Source organism: Acomys minous (genome assembly GCF_964271855.1).
Source record: "Acomys minous genome assembly, chromosome: 12".
Lineage (NCBI taxonomy): Eukaryota > Metazoa > Chordata > Mammalia > Rodentia > Muridae > Acomys > Acomys minous.
In genome coordinates, this window is record NC_140493.1 from 93,041,767 (window position 1) to 93,058,735 (window position 16,969).

Below are 16,969 nucleotides of genomic sequence, written 5' to 3' on the forward strand. Positions count from 1 at the left end.
GAGAGAGAGAGAGAGAGAGAGAGAGAGAGAGAGCACACAAACACATGAACATGTGAACACACATATGGGAGATTCATGACACCAGTCTTGAGATCTGAAACCCCACACACCAAAGAATCCACTCACAGGCTCTGCAAAGGCGTTGTCCCAGAGGACAGTGGCTGTCGCGTTGTTGTCCTGGCTGCCGTGAACAATCACCACCACCGGGAGTGACAAGGTCTGTGAGACAGAGAAAGACTGAGTACTGCTTTCTTCTCCTTCTGACTGTTTTCCTTATCAATGCAATGTTTTCCTTCAAGTTTCAGTTAGCATGCACTGTTATGTTATATAAAACACCCAATGTTATATATAAAAATTAAAGATTAATGATAGAATACAAGGTACCAGGCAGATATTATATTATACAGAGTTTATTAGATGACCATGGCGGGGAGAAGGAAAGGGGGAAAGGGGTACCCAAGAGATAGAAAGTAGAGAGAGGGAGAGGAGAGGAGAGAGAGAGAGAGAGAGAGAGAGAGAGAGAGAGAGAGAGAGAGCCACATGGAGGGTCTGCCTTTTATATGTCCCTGGGCAGGGCCACGGCCCCTGTGCCAGGTAAGCAGTGACATCACAGGTAGGCGGCCGGAAGCCGAATCCTAACATACACTAACTTCAAATTCCCTATGAAGCTGAGGCTGGTCTTGAACACATGCCCCTCCTGCTTTTACTAAGTGCTGGGATCACAATCATGCATATGCTGCTGCCAGGCAAAGCTTTTGAATTTCAAACTCTGTTTGTTTGTTTGTTTGTTTTTAGAGATAGCATTTGTGTGTGTGTGTGTGTGTGTGTGTGTGTATGTGTAGCGCTGGTTGTCCTGGAACTTACTCTGTAGACCAGGCTGGCCTCAAATTCACAGAGATCTGCCTGGTCTACACAGAGAAACCCTGTATCAAAAAACAAAAAATGAACAAACAAACAACAACACATTACACACCTGTAATCCCAGCACTGGACACTAAGGCAGGACATCAAGTTCAAGGCTAGCCTGAGCTATAGGGTAAGTTTTAGGCTAGTCTGAGCTACACGGTAAGACTATATTAAAAAAAAACAACAAAAACCCAACAAACAAAAAATTCCTACCCACTAAACAAGCAAAAATAAAACCACACAACCACAAAAACTCCAACTCCAATCCTTCTTTAAATTCACACTCGGTGGCTTCCCATGACTCATTTTGCAGGCATCTTTCTAGCTATTTCATTTTGTTTTTGTTTGTTGGTTGTTTGTTTGTTTCAAGAGAATTGAAAAAAAAATAGCTCTAAGGATAAGAGTCTCTCTATTTCCCACTATCAACAGTGAAGAAGAAGACAGACTATGTGGTCATAATTCCTTTGGCAGAAAGAAAGAAAGAAAGAAAGAGAGAAAGGAAGAAAGAGGAAAAGACACACTGTATACATACTGTACAAACAAATACACATTATATATTACATATATACCCTATATACGTACTTCGCATATACAACACACACACTGCACACTATATATACACACACCGTAACACAATCTGTAAATATATGCACACACTATGGACATACTACACACATGTATACGCTCTCACACACTGTACATATATTGTATATATGCATACTGTAGGCATACTGTGTATATACTGTATATACTGTACGCACATGCACAATATATACACATGTTGTACATATACTGTATACGCAAAAGGTGTATACAAACACTGCACATAAACTATATACATATTATATGAACATGCACATGATATACATGCTGCACAGATACTATGTATATTCACACACTATATACATTTATACACACATTGCACAAACACACAACACATATGGTATTCCATGCTGTCTATATGCATGTATACTGTGTACACACACTGCATACATTATGTAATACTGCACACACAATGTACACACACATGCATAGATCTGACAGGGGGTAGACTTTACCTTGACTTGAAAGACCAGCTCATTTCCACCAACACTGAACTGTGAGTCAAACAGGATCGTGAACTTTTCTTCTGTCACCGACTCTGCGCCACGGCGGTCAGACCTCTTGATTCGTTTCAGGGACTGCAGAGGAGAAGCAGGAGATGAGGAGGCCAGAAACACTGAGGCTTGTGAGGTCACTTTGCCTCTCCCCCAGTCCTCACCATGTTTCTGAAGTGGGCGCTGAGGGTGCCCGTGGCTTGGTGATACTCCATCACGCAGCAGTTGTTCAGGATCTCGCCGCTGTAATCACTGCAAATCAGACAGAACGTGAGCTGCAGGCCTGCGTGGGCACAGAGGGCAAGCTGCAGCCAGGAGTCAAGGGGAGCTGCGAGGAGCAGCTGTCACTGAGAGGAACGCAGCTACCGACACAAGGCAGAGGTGACTTTCTGCAACTATCTCTACCTAGTGAGTGACACCATGTATATATACACATATGTCTCCCTGAGATTCGTTCTCTCAGGTCTAGCAGATTAAGAAAGAGAACCAGGATCAAACATTAAGGAAGATATTTTTTTCCCCCAGACAGGGTTTCTCTGGGTAGTCCCGGCTGACCTAGAACTCACTCTGTAGACCAGGCTGGCCTCGAACTCAAAGACTCGTCTGCCTCTGCCTTCTGAGTGCTGGAAAAGTCATGCACCTCCACCCCCCCGCCACACCCTCCTGAACCCCCCCCAGGCAGCTCATTAATTTTTATCAGCCATCTCAGTGACCAAGGAGAGGGCCAAGGAGGGACAGGCAGGCACACTCCCCTGTAGGGAGGGACAGGCAGGCACACTCACTTGCGCGTGTTCTCGTTCTTGAGCAGGGACTTGGCCTGCTGCTCACTGATGATGGTCGCCTTCACCTGGGGGGGGTTCATGTGCACGTTCAGCTTCCCCCCCACCAGCAGGCGCACGGTGGCCGCGAACTTGGTCTGGGTCTTCAGGACCTGAGGAGGCTGCTTCTCGATGATGAACGTGCTACAGGGGACACAAGTGACCACACAGTGACCAGATGCTGGCTCAGGGGAGAGGGCTGGCAGGCCAGCTGGTGTGGGGGAGGGGGGAAATCTTCCTGTGGAGCCTAGTGGGAGAAGGGAGACAGGCAGAGGAGGAAGGGGTCTGGCCTGTGTTCCCAGGGAGGACATGGGGGTTGGAGACAGGTGTGAGAGAGGCTGGGTACCATGGTGCTTCGTGCAGGAGAGCCACAGCAGCAGAGCTACTGGAGCCACAGTGGGCGGGGAGGGCAGAGGAGCAGGACTGGGGCAGAACTCTGGGTTTGGATAGCTCCTGGGCATCAACAGGCCCACCCCCAGCAACTGGCATGTCCCCCTGAGCATGGATGGCCAGGAGGCAGTAGTCACCTGGTGACCAGGGCTGAGATGATGTCTGTGATGGTGGCGTTGACCTCGGCCAGCATCTCCTCCACGGGGCCTGGGATGGGCAGCTGCTGGCAGAGGTGCTCGGCCCTGCGGATCTGCTGCCGGTTCTGCCAGATGATCTCGGCCAGCTTCTCACACCTGCAAGGAGTCGGGGCCCTCAGAGGGACAGTGGCTTCTGTTCCAGCCCAGGCCAGGAGAGGAGGCTGAATGACACTGCCCCTCCTTCCCAACCAAGTCCCCCAGGAAGGTGCTGGCCTTGGCCACCAGTACCCTGCATGGGCACAGAGCAGAGTCCTACTTCACAAAAGCCGAGGGCAGACAGGGTGGCCCCAAATTGGAACCAACCAGCTCAGGAGTTGCCCTGTCCATTCCAAGGCACCGCTGTCCCTTGGATGAGGGGGCACAGGTCTGAGGAGCCAAGTCCCACCGGGAGCTGTCACAGACAGTGGGGACCTGCTGCTCACACCCATGCGGGGACCAAAGAGGCAGCTGGCATCATTGCCTGAGCTGCCCACCCTGCCCACCTCTCGCCCTCACCAGGACTGCAGCACATCCAGGCTGCCCTCGGGGGGACCCCCATTCCCGGCCAGCTGCTGCCGCCGCTTCCACTGGATCAGCTCGTCGTCCAGGATGATGGTCTGTTGCTTGCGCAGCAGCTGCAGGGTCTTCTGGTGTTTTTCAGCCAGCTCCTGCATGAGGGCACAGCAGCCTTCTGGCTCCCGGGGAGCAGCTCCCAGGGCCTGACCCAGAACCTGGCGCTTGGCCCTGCCCTCTCACAGCTGCTCCAGCTCCCATGCACCCCCAGAAGGAGGGGACCTGCTCTCATCTTGGCTCTGTCCCCCACCTGGTGCCCTGAGTCTCTGGGGCAGAGGGATGCAGGATCCACTAACCACTCGGTACTGCTGAAGAGTCTGTGCCTCTCGCTGCAGCCAGGTCTCCAGGGACACTTGCTTCTGCTGGAGGGCTGTCTCCCGGCTCATGCGCTCCTGGGGGTTCAGCTGAGCCAGCTGGGCAAACTGAGCTGGAAGAGGGGACAGGGCACCCACCACCATCATTTCTTATATACAGTGGGAAGTCTGGAGCGTCTCCCATTCTCAGGGTCAGATGTGCCATCAACAGTAAGTCGGGGTTCCAATTAGTCATGGCATCCCATGACCAAGGTGCTCTCTCAGAAGATAGGCTCTAGTCTCTCTTTAGAGTTCTTCTAACCTAGGCTCTCCTGGGCTGGGAGCAGTTGCTTGATAGGAAAGCAACAGCTTGGTCCTGCTTACCTCTCCGCTCGGCACACAGAGGGCATCCCACCCTCCACACACAGCAGTAGGTTTGATGTTTAGACCGGGTGTACAAGTGGCCCTGTGGTTTCCCAGCTGGGTGAACTTGGGAAAACCCCTTTCTTTCCCATGCCTCAGTCTCCCATCTGTCAAGGGAGAATCCTGACACCAGCTCAGGGAGCTGCTCGGCGACTAATGCTCCCGTGCCTCTCTTTATGCACGCTGGGGGTCAAACCCAGGACTTGGCGCTTGCTTACCCCGCTCCCAACAGAGCTACATCCTCAGCTTCCTTTTTGCACTTTTCTGTACATTTGGATGAACCCTGAGACACAAGCAGCATACAGAGCCATGTAAAGAGCTCAACAGCTCTGCTCAAGCAAGCATGTCCGCATCTGACCTACTTGCCCATCACCACTGCTTGCAACCCTTCTTTGTTCACCACTCGATACCCAGAAAAAGACCCTGAGTGCCGGCACTGTTGTTTCCGCCAGTGACCCCCTAGCAGCCCGGCATCCTTGCTCAGGTCTTGCCGAGAATTTGTGCACACTGACATGTCTCATCTAAGTTCCTGGCTGGCCTCTGAGAACCATGTCACACTGACCTTGTCCTTGCCCCAGGGACACATTAGCTGGGACAGACAAAAGCAACATTGAGACAGCCAGAATAAGCCCACAAGTATAATTTATGCTGGCCTCAGGGTACAGAAGTAAAAGATGCCGGCTCTTTCTCAAAGATTTACAATCTGGGAAGCCTGGGAGTCAGTAAATAATGTCAACATAGTGATGTGCTGTGTTCCAGCCCCATGACCTTAGAAGACACAGGCCATGTGCCTGGGGTTGAGGGACAAAAGTCCTCTGAGATCCTTACTTTTCAGTTTTTTGTTTGTTTGTTTTGTTTTGTTTGAGACAGAGTTTCTCTGTGTAGCCCTGGCTGTCCTGGACTTGCTTTGTAGACCAGGCTGGCCTTTAACTCAGAGAGCCTCCTACCTCTGCCTCCCTGAGTGCTGGGATTACAGGCGTGAGTCACTACACCCAGCTAATTCTTTTTAAAATTTTAATTGTTTTTAGATTTATTTTATATTATGTGTATGAGTGTTTTGTATAGATGTATGTCTGTGTACCATGTGTGTGCCTGGTGCCCACAGAGGTCAGAAGAGGGTATTGGAGTACTTAGAAGTGGAGTTATAGAAGGCTTTGAGGCACCAAGTGGATTCTGGGAATCAAACCCAAGTCCTATACAAGGGCAGACAGTGCTCTTAATCACTGGAGCCCTGGGTCCAGCCCTCTTTTGAGAGTCTGAGACGTGCAATACAGGCATGGAGAAGAAAGTGCTAATGCTCCTTGTAGGGTCAGGAGGGAGTACTGGTGAGCCTCCACAACTCTTAGAAGGATTCTCAATTTCTGTGTGCCTCAGAACAAAGGCTTGGAACGTTGTCCACCAGGCAGACAGGGTCCTAGGAAAGCCTTTCTGGATAGCCCACTAAACGGTGGGCACCACAAGTAGTGCTCCTTCCGTGCTGGTGGTGAGCCAGGGCCTCACACATGCTAGGAAAGCACTCTACCACTGCGCTACACCCCGAGCACCCACATGTGATGTACTTCCCGTTTGTCACGCCAGCAAGGCTGCACTTACAAAATGCCCACTCTAGGCCAGGAGGTGGTGGCGCACACCATTGATACCAGCACTTGGGAGGCAGAGGCAGGTGGATCTCTGAGTTGGAGGCCAGCCTGGTCTACAGAGTGAGTTCCAGGACAGCCAGGACTACACAGAAAGACTCTGTCAAACAAAAACAAAAATAAAAAATAAAATGCTTATTACTCTATTATGACTGTATTACACCCTCTGTAAACTATTTATTAAACTATGAATGCTGTTTGCTTTGTTTGTTTGTTGAGACAAGGTTTCTCTGTGTAACAGTCCTGGCTTGCCTAGAACTTGCTATATAAACTAGACTGGTCTTGAACTCACAGAGACTTGTCTGCCTCTGCCTCCCAAGTGCAGGAATTAAAGGCGTGCACTACCACGCCTGGCACAGATGTATTTATTTATGTATATAAGTGTTTTGTCTGCATGTATGCACATTGTAAGAGGGCACTGGCTCCCATGGGACTACAGTGCTAGATGGTTGTAAGCCGCTGTGTGGGTGCTGGGAACTGAACTCAGGGCCTCTGGAGGAGCAGCCAGTCTCCGGCCCATGAATGCCTGGGCTGAGTACAGTAAGCTTGAGCAAGATGCCACACTCTCCCCACCGGGTTCCTCATCCTTCTAGTTCCTTCTTCAGAGTGAATGCTTCTAGTCCACCCAGACAAAGGCAAGGCTCTGAACGGAAGCTTCTGCTCCCTCGGAGCTTGCTCCTGACCTCACTCCCACCCCTAGGCACCCTGGGTTCCACTGCCAGGCTCACCTTGGATGTGCAGGCTCTCCTGGTACTGGATGGTGACCCTCCTACACACACACACACACACACACACACACACACACACACACACACACACCTGCAAGATGCTCGTGGCATCCTGGACCCTGTATCAGCGCTCACCTTGGATGCGCAGGCTCTCCTGGTACTAGATGGTGACCCTCCTACACACACACACACACACACACACACACACACACACCCCTGCAAGATGCTCGTGGCATCCTGGACCCTGTATCAGCGCTCACCTTGGATGCGCAGGCTCTCCTGGTACTGGATGATGAAGTACTCTTGGGTCTGTTGCAGCTTCTTCAGCTCGTTCTCTGTGTCCTGAGTGATCAGGCGCAGCTCCTCAAACGTCTGGTTGATCTGAAGGTGCTTCTGGGACATGGCGTCAGCAAGGACACCAGCAGGGGAGCTGCCCTGGGGACAGATGGAGAGAGGTCCAGGGTGTCAGGGTGGGAGGAAGCCTCGGGTCCTAATCCTTAGGTGAAGCTAAGACTCCCAAAGTTAGTTTGAGGTCAGAAGAAGTCACAAGTGTGCCGTGTGTTCTCACACATGGGGGCCGATGGGACAGCGTGAGGAGAAGGTGACCTGACAGGACACCTTTATGGTGAAAACTTCTGTTTCAGCTCTGAACTCGCTGGGGCGGTGGTGGCGCACGCCTTTAATCCCAGCACTTGGGAGGTAGAGGCAGGTGGATCTCTGTGAGTTTAAGGCCAGTCTGGTCTACAAAGTGAGTCCAGGACAGTCAAGGCTACACAGAGAAACCCTGTCTTGAAAAACCAGAGAGAGAGAGAGAGAGAGAGAGAGAGAGAGAGAGAGAGAGAGAGAGAGAGAGAGACTCAACTCCACATGCCTCACATGCCTCAGAGGTTCATTCGGGTCTCCTACTGATGACTATGACCCCTGAATTCCATATTTATTCAGATTACCCAATGCCATGACTGTGGCTACGTTGGGGACACATTGGGAATATATGGCCTGTATCTATCTTAAGGCATTCTGGTGAAGTCATTTGCTTCCACCATGGATGAAGCCACGCCTCTCAAAGGCACCTGCAGCCCCCTCAGCTGCAGTTATGGGAGAGGCGTGCACAAAGCCTCTGCGGATCTGGCTGCGTTTGCCCCACTCCTTCCTCAGCTGACCCAGAGGGCATGAGGAAGTTTCTCCTAAGTCATCTCACCTGGCCGTGAGCATGCTTCAACACAAAAATGATTTGCTCCGGGTTAGGTGACTTGCCCATGTCCCCTTGCTCTGCGGTTGTGGCTTCACTGAAGTATAAATGTTAAGATCAGCTCCCTAAAGAGACACTAGTGCATACGGGGTCACCTCGGCAAAGTGGGGTGCAAGGAGAAATGGATCAAGACGGGCTCCCCACAGCCTCTCCCACACCCATGGGCACTCACATTGTTTGCTTCTCGGACCAGCCTCTGTTCATTGTACAGAATGTGCCGGATACAGCGAACCAGCTCCATGGGGCAGCGGTCATAGGTGCTCTGAAAGAGGAAAATAGCAGATATCATTTTGTTCCGCTCCGTGCTGCGGGTTAGCCTGACTCAGGACAGGGAGGCTTACGTTGGAGATGCGGTTGTCTGTGAAGCTGCTGCCAGTGCGGCTCCTCCCACAGGGGCAGGAACGAGAGAAACACATCATGGAAAATGCAATTACAGTAAAAAGGCAAGGCTGCTTTCTTTCTTGAATCTTAATGCTAAAAGGACTACAGACATTCTTGGAAATGGGTAAGTTTTTAAAAGGCTACCGCAGACAAGAGACAGGACACTGAAATTTCCTGTCAGTTTTAATCAGAATTACTATCACAGTGAGAGGAAGACAGGCATCTTCTTTCTCTGGATGGGGCATCCCAAGAGGTCAACGCATCAGTTATTGAAGAGTTTGAGGCCAGCTTAACATCATGCTGTGACCCTACCTCATACTGCTCTTACGGAAGACTCGAGTTCAACTTCAAGCACCCATGTCAGGAGGCTAACAACTGCCTGTACTGCCAGCTCCAGGGGATATGATGCCCTCTTCTGGCACTTGAGGGCACTGCAGCCATGCACACACACACACACACACACACACACACACACACACTCACACACACTCACACACACACACACACATGCACACACACAAACTTAAAAATGTAAAAGTATTAAAAGCAAGGAAATGAGCAATCTTCTTCAGATGTTAACATCAAAGCCAAAATAAGGTTGCAGAATGTTTTTAGGTTAAAGAACAGTAAAAGGTAGACGGGATGGCTGGGACAAGAGGGTTGTTTAAAGTTCAGGACCAGCACGGGCTACAATGGGAGGCCCCATCTCAAAAACAAATGACACAAAATTGAAAGCGAACCAAATAAAACATTAAGGAGATATGACAACTAGGTATAATACATGAGCTTTGACTGGACCCTGGACTGGAGAACAGAAGATACCAGAAAGGACACTTCTGAGTCAGTTGACAAATGGATATGGGACAGTATTAAGTAAGAATTAGTGTACATGTTAACACACTAAACTTACTATAAAGGTATATGTAAAAAAAAAAAAAGAAATATAATTTTAAAAAATGAAAAGCAAGCCGGGAGTAGTGGCACACGCTTTTAGTCCCAGCACTTGGGAGGCAGAGGCAGGCGGATCGCTGTGAGTTCGAGGCCAGCCTGGTCTACAAAGCAAATCCAGAACAGCCAAGGCTACACAGAGAAACCTTGTTGGAAAAAAAAGAAGAAAAAACCCACACTAAACTTGATATCTGTGTTATGAGCATGTAAGCAAAGGCTCATGCTCTTAGAACCTACACAGTGAGATACACAGAGGAGGGATGTAATGCAGGCACCTTGCTCTCAACTAAAAAGTATGTGTGTGTTTGTGTGTGTGTGTGTGTGTGTGTGTGTGTGTTTAGGGGAAGGAAGAGAGAGATGATAAGGTAAATGTTGGCAGCAGATGAATGTGAGCATCCGTCAGGGGCTCATTGTACCATGCTGCAAATGTAAACTTGTTTGTGTGTGCGTGTGTGTTTGCTTGTTTTGTTTTTTTGAGACAGGGTTTCTCTGTGGATTCTCAAACTTATTTTGAAATAAAAAAAAGTTTAAAGAGGGAGCAAAAGTCATGGCTGGGAGTGGTGCACACCTGTGCACCTACACTGGGGTTGGAGTGGAACCGATGCAGGAGGATTTCCAGTTTGTAGCCAGCCTGAGCTACACAGTGACTTTTTTTTTTAATCTCCTTTAAAAAAATATTTTATTTTCTATTTTATTTATGTCTATGTGTTACCACGGGCCACATGTGGGTGAGTGCCCCTGGAGCTGGAGTTACAGGTAATTGTGAGTCTATTGTTGTGGAAGCTGAGAACTGGACTTAGGTCCCCTGGAAGAGAGGTGGGATGCCTGGTTTTGTGTCAGCTTGACACAGGCTAGAGTCATCAGAGGAGAGAGCCTCAGCTGAGAAAAATGCCTTCATAGGACTGGGTTGTAGGCAAGCCTGTAGGGCATTTTCTTAATTAGTGATTGACGTGGGTGGGTCCACCCCCAGCCAGTGGTCCTGGGAGCTATAAGGAAGCAGTAAGCAGCATTCCTTAATGGCCTCTGCATCAGCTCCTGCCTCCGGGTTCCTGCCTTGCTTGGGTTCCTGTCCTGACTTCCTCCAATGACAACAGTGACCCGGAAGGGTAGGCAATACAAACCCTTTCCTCCTTCATTCACTTTTGGTGACAGTGTTTCATCACAGCAATAATTACCCTAAGGGAAGCAGGAAGCGCTCTTAACCACAGAGCCAACTCTCCAGCCCCACGGTGAGACTCCTGTCTCAAAGAAGGTAACAGCCACAACCGCAAATCCAATCAGAACCATGTGCGTGGAGCACACAATTGTACGATGTTGGGCTGAAGATCAGAGCGCGCGTGTCTACAGAAGGTTAAATAAAGAAGACCTCAAAGGGGCGGGGCCTGAGTGTGGCCAGCATGTGCACCCACCTGGAGCTGCGTGGCATAGTGCCCCAGCTTGATCTTCAGCAAAAACCCATCTTCCCCCACCTGGTGCTCCGCCTTCTTCTGCAGCTCCTGCACCAGGCCCTCCAGGAGCTGGGTGGCCTTAATGTTCTCCTGTGGATTATCAAGATCTATTGAGTCCCTAGGGGAAAAAAATTACACAATCTGTATACATACATGCACAGGAGCCTGTACACATGCAGCCTCTACATACTATGTTTGTTTTGTGGGGGCTTTCTTTTCTTTTTTCTTTTCTTTTCTTTTCTTGAGACAGGGTCCTACACTATATCACAGACTGGCCAGGTGTCTTGTTTCGGCATCCCCAGTACTAAGACCACAGGTGTGAGCCACCATATGAGCCTGAAACATGATTTCTTCTAAATATTCATATGTGTTAAGGAACACCCCCAGTACACATTGGCTAAATGTCTACATTGCTCTATTCTAATGACCTTAGTGGAATTGTACATTTCTTTCTTTCTTTTTCTTTTTCTTTTTTTCTTTTGGTTTTTCGAGACAAGGTCTCTCTGTGTAGCCTTGGCTGTCCTGGACTCACTGTGTAGACCAGGCTGGCCTCGAACTCACAGAGATCTGCCTGCCTCTGCCTCCCGAGTGCTGGGATTACAGGCATGTGCCACCATGCCTGGCTGGAACTGTACATTTCTTAACAAACCAACACACATACACACACACACACATACACACACACACATACACACACACACACACACACACACACACGCACACACACACACACACACTCCCCCTTCTCCTTTCCTTTCCTGACTGACTCTGGTATTAACCCACTCGCCTCCTAGGTTTAAAAGGGAAAGGTTTCCTCCTGCACTCTGAAGGGAGTTAGTTAGGGGTCTGCTAACTTCCGGTTTATAGCCCCATCTCCAGGGTGTAAGGGGCACAAGGCCAAGACTGTTCAGCATATCCTTTCCAGCCCTGACTGTTTCCAGGCCCCCCAGTCACTGCCCTTTCTAAGGAACCCTGGAAGGGAGGCATCAAGGCAGAAGGTGCCTACAAGTATTTACACCCATGAGAAATGTCTGTCATCGTTACAGATGTGGGACTTGGAAGGAATGCTAGCTCGTCCAGGGAAGGCGAGAAGCCAGTCCACAGACTTCAAGTATCATTCAGAGCTGGTCAGCTGGTGACAGGGGTTGGGTCCATTTCCTCTTCATCGTTCTTCTTTTGTCCTTTTAAAATTTTTGTCTACAAAGTTAGGCAACAATTGCTACTGGGTAATACTTAAGTGACTTAGCGCGCTGAGAAACCAAACAGCTGTCAGACTGAAATAATATCTAATTACTGCTGGCCAGGTCCAGCGCCAGGGAAGAGAGCCAGCGGCAGCTAAAAGGCTGCCACATGCAAATCCCCGCAGTTAGTGAGTGCCTGGTGGCAAACAGAGACGCGCACAGGGGCACCAAAGCCCTGAGAAAGTGTCATTAGAGACCACCTGACCTGTGTCTGGAGAAGGCAGTGACAAAGCCAATTTTTAGATATGCGTGCTCTACGTGCTGAATAAAAATATGTATTAAGTAAAAGTCTAGAAGGACTGAAGGCACAACCTTGCTCCTCTGTTCTAACTGGGAGCCCACTGTTGAGAGAGGAGCCAGTCTTTGAGCAGAACTCAGCAGTCTGGTTCTCAGTTTGGACTCAACCATTGCCTACGACAAGAGTCTTCATGACAACTTCAATATGAAGACCTGTTTGTTTGTTTGTTTGTTTGTTTTTTCAAGACAAGGTTTCTCTATGTAGCCTTGACTGTCCTGGACTCGTTTTGTAGACCAGGCTGGCTTTGAACTCACAGCGATCCGCCTGCCTCTGCCTCCAGTGCTGGGATTAAAGGTGTGTACCACTACGCCCGACTTCTTTTCTTTTTTCTTTTTTTTGGTTTCTCTTTGCAGCCTTGACTATCCTGGAACTCCATTGACCAGGCTGGCCTCGAACTCACAGAGATCTGCCTACCTCTGCCTCTTGAGTGCTGAGATTAAAGGTCTGTGCTACCATCGCCTGAGGATATCCTTCTTTCTTTCTTTCTTTCTTTCTTTCTTTCTTTCTTTCTTTCTATGAAAAGGAAGAACGACCTAAGGTCCAGAATATCCAAAGTGTATTCAGTGAGACGAAGACTCAGGAGACCTGTTAGATGCAAGCCTGTTCCCCTTGGACTGTGCAGAGTTTCTGGGCTCTAGGAATCCCCCTGCCTCAGTCTCCCCAGTTGATGGAATTACAAGCATGTGCTATTGTGCTCAAATAAATGAAAACCTTGTTTTGTTTTCTTATGGTGTTGAGCCGGGTCTGTTGAGCTGGACAAAAGCTCCACTGTTCCATCTATGTCCTATCTCTAGCCTCTAAATGAGATTAAAAAAAAAAAAAAGATTTATTTATTTAAGTATACAGTGTTTCACTTTCATGTATGCCTGTCCACCAGAAGAGGGCGCCAGACCTCACTATAGATGGTTGTGAGCCACCATGTGGTTGCTGGGAATTGAACTCAGGACCTTTGGAAGAGCGGGCAGCACTCTTAACCACTGGGCAGCACTCTTCACCACTGAGCCATCTCTCCAGCCCCCTCTAAATGAGATTTTTAAACCAACAGAAACTTCCCACTAATGTTCTCCTAAATCCTCCAAATCATTAAATGAGAAAAGAAAATGAAAAGTACTAACCCAGGTGCATTTGATGTTCTCATATTTAGCCAGTTTTTTCCCCCTCTTAATTATATGAAGCTAGGATTTTTTTTTTTAATTGCCTAGAAAATTGCTTTCTTTTGGAACGCTTTCTTCTGAACAGAACCGTGCTAACAAGCTGTTGCAATTACCCTACGGCAGCAACGCTGTGGGTATGGACAGCCTTCTCCCAACAGTGTCAGGGCTGGCTCTCTAAAGAGGTGAAAGAGCCTGGTGAAAGTCTGGCTGGTCTCATCAGACTTGTCACACTGCCTGGCAGAGCGGGGCCAAGCAGCAAGCTCCCTGCCCTGAGCACTGCCGGGCACAGCTGATGGTTATGGTTAGTGTTTAACGGTGGTGGTGGAGAAGATGCTGCAGGGCTGAGGACAAGGTACGTGGTGAACAGGTTGTCTTGGATGCCGGGAGCTTTGCTCCAGTACTGCAAAATAAAATGCATTGGCACTGGACTGCGTTACACCAATCTACCAATGTAAAAACTCAAGTATGTAATGCATAGTTGGGGAAATAAAGATAAAAATATTGGCTAAGTCAACATAGTATTTAAAAAGAAAAAAACTGTGTGTGTGTGTATGTGAGTAAGAGAGAGAGAGAGAGAGAGAGAACATGTTTGGAGGTCAGAGAATAACTTTCAGGAATCAGTTTTCTTCTACCACGTGGGTTCTGAGAATGAAATTCAGGACATCAGGCTTGGGGACTATTCCTTTACTCACTGAGCCATCTTGCCACATTGCTAAGATTTGAGAGTATTTTTGTTTGTATATGTAAATATACAATAAAAAAACACAAATGTTTCAAGCCAGGTATAGTGGCACTCGCCTTTAATCCCAGCACTCCAGAAGCAGAAGCAGGCAGATCTCTGTGAGTTTGAGGCCAGCCTAGTTTACAGAGTTAGTTCCAGAAAAACGAAAACCAAAGAGCCAGGAATGTTTTGATTGTTAACTTAATGTATTAAGTATCTGGTTTATAAGCTATAAATTTCAGCACACAGGAGGCAAAGGCTGATTTGGAGTCTAAGGCTAGTCTGGTCTACATAATAAATGCAGGCTGCCCAGAACCACACAGTGAAAATTTACTTTGAAGAAAAAAATGCCAGGCATAGTTCACACCTTTAATCCCAGCCCTTGTGAGGTCCAGGACAGGCAGGGTTATATAGAGAGACCTTGTCTCAAGAAACAAACAAAAAAAAAAGGGCTGGAAAGATGACTATGTGGCTAAGAGGGCGTCCTGCTCTTCCTGAAGACCTGAGTTCAGATCCCAGCACCCACTCCGAAGGATCTCCTGCCATTTTCTAGCCTGTGCAGGTACCTGCCATCATCTGTACATACGCGTGCATACACACACACACACACACACACACACACATGCGTGTGCACGCATACACACATAAAATTAGAAATCAGCAAAAATTAAAATTCCAAGAGTTATTTCATCTCCCTAAATCTACAATAAGGTTATATACCTTTTTTTTTTGATTATATACAGTTTTTCAGAAAGCTTTTCTTGGAGATAGGTCCTAAGGGCTGAGCCCGGAGCCTCATACCTGCACTCTACCACTGAGCCACACACCAGCCCAAACACACATCTCTTCTTTTCTTTCTTTCTTTCTTTCTTTCTTTCTTTCTTTCTTTCTTTCTTTCGTAGGGACAGGATCTCACTCGGCAGTTCAAACTTGCAATCCTTACAGGTGGGGACCACTAGGCCCAGGTTACACACAACTCCTTAAAGTCTCTGCCATAACATTTTTCTAGTCAAAGTTCAATATCCTTGGCGCGTCCCCAGACATGCTGTAGAGACCGTTCACCTACCAGGCTTGGCTTTCGATCCACTGGGATAAATAATGTCGCACCTCGATGGGGAAATGCTGGCCGTACAAGGCCTGCATCTGATGAAGGGCATCGCCCTGGAGCTGCTGAGCCTGTATCCACATTGCCATGGTTCACAACCTGTTAAACAAAGACCTTGATTGATTGATTTGTTTGTTTCTAGTCCCCGCCCCCCTTCAAAGCCCAGGGTGTAAATAGGCACAGGGTTTAAAAGTGAATGCCCTTTCTCCTTTTGGTACACTGAAGGTCACCTTTAAAATTTTTTTCTTTATTGTTATTATTAGTGTGTGTTGGGTGAGTGTGGGTGCGCATGGGCCAGGGAGAATGCATAGAGGTCAGAGGGCAACTTCATGGAGTTGTTCTCCTTGCACCTTTACGTGGGCTCTAGGGATCAATTGCAGGTTGCTGGGTTGCTTAGTAACTGCCGTTACCCACTGAACCATCTCACCTGGCCAGGATCAATATTCTCAAACTGGCCTTGAGCTTTATAATGTTTTCAAAATGCAGACACTCAGCACAGCCGTGGTTAGGGCCCTGGATGGGTCTTTCGAAGCACTGACTGTTGTGGCACAAAAAGCAAAAACCATCTATAGGGAAGGCACTGCCAACAGCTTTGCCATCCCACACCGGGTCTTCACTTCTGTTCGAAACTGCCACAGGTGCTAAGCAGCGAGTCCACAGTCATTGCGTATGACTGGCAGAGCGATCAGAAAAGTAACTACAGGCTCGGTATTTGGGCTTCATGAAGTGGAGGAGCATGCTACCATTTGAAAAGGAGGTGAAAATATGGTTGCCAGACTGAGGCCTGCGTGTTATCTTAGTCAGCTTGGCAGCCATGTTCCTCACAGAGCCGAGGCTTGTCTGGCCAAGTTCCCGACCCTCACCTTTGGAATTACCGCTGTGGAATTTGTAGGACAGTGTTCTGTTAAATTACAGCACGTACAGACCAACACAAAACTAATAATATATGACAGCTAGGAGAAGTACGAATGGACGGCTGGTTCTAACGGGGAGGAGAGGGCAGCCTTTGGGTGGGGTTAGTTCTTGCTTTCCTTATGTAATAGAGATTGAACCTATGACCTTGGCCATGGCTGATCTATACTCCAGGCCTCTTTGTAACTTTTTATTTGGAGACGGAGTCTCGCTCAGTTGTCTAGGTTGGCTACGTACTCACTCTATAGCGGAGGCTGGCCTCAAACCTGCTATCTTCTTCTTTTTGTTGTGTTTGTTTATTTTTGAGGCAGGGTCTCTCTGTGTCACCTTGGCTGTCCTGGAAGTCTCTCTGTGGACCAGGCTGGCCTTGAACTCAGAGATCTGCCTGCCTCTGCCTCCCAAGCGCTAGGATAAAAGGCGTGCGCCGCCGCCACCCCCACCCCAAGATTACAGGCTTGAGCCACGAGTCTC

General features: G+C 48.5%; 1 protein-coding gene across 1 annotated transcript in view; it reads right to left on the reverse strand.

The window, feature by feature from the left end:
* The window catches only part of STAT5B (signal transducer and activator of transcription 5B), a 77,068-nt gene that overhangs the window by 15,033 nt on the left and 45,066 nt on the right, over nucleotides 1-16,969 (reverse strand). Inside the window, exons 3-13 of the mRNA XM_084748780.1 lie at nucleotides 15,548-15,685; nucleotides 11,029-11,185; nucleotides 8,463-8,552; nucleotides 7,302-7,476; nucleotides 4,257-4,387; nucleotides 3,904-4,055; nucleotides 3,349-3,504; nucleotides 2,786-2,965; nucleotides 2,168-2,255; nucleotides 1,965-2,087; nucleotides 127-219 (exon numbers count right to left, since the gene is read on the reverse strand). Of these exons, the coding sequence (XP_084604906.1) occupies nucleotides 127-219; nucleotides 1,965-2,087; nucleotides 2,168-2,255; nucleotides 2,786-2,965; nucleotides 3,349-3,504; nucleotides 3,904-4,055; nucleotides 4,257-4,387; nucleotides 7,302-7,476; nucleotides 8,463-8,552; nucleotides 11,029-11,185; nucleotides 15,548-15,675 (1,473 nt within the window). The 5' untranslated portion in view covers nucleotides 15,676-15,685. The remainder of the gene's footprint in view (nucleotides 1-126; nucleotides 220-1,964; nucleotides 2,088-2,167; nucleotides 2,256-2,785; nucleotides 2,966-3,348; nucleotides 3,505-3,903; nucleotides 4,056-4,256; nucleotides 4,388-7,301; nucleotides 7,477-8,462; nucleotides 8,553-11,028; nucleotides 11,186-15,547; nucleotides 15,686-16,969) is intronic.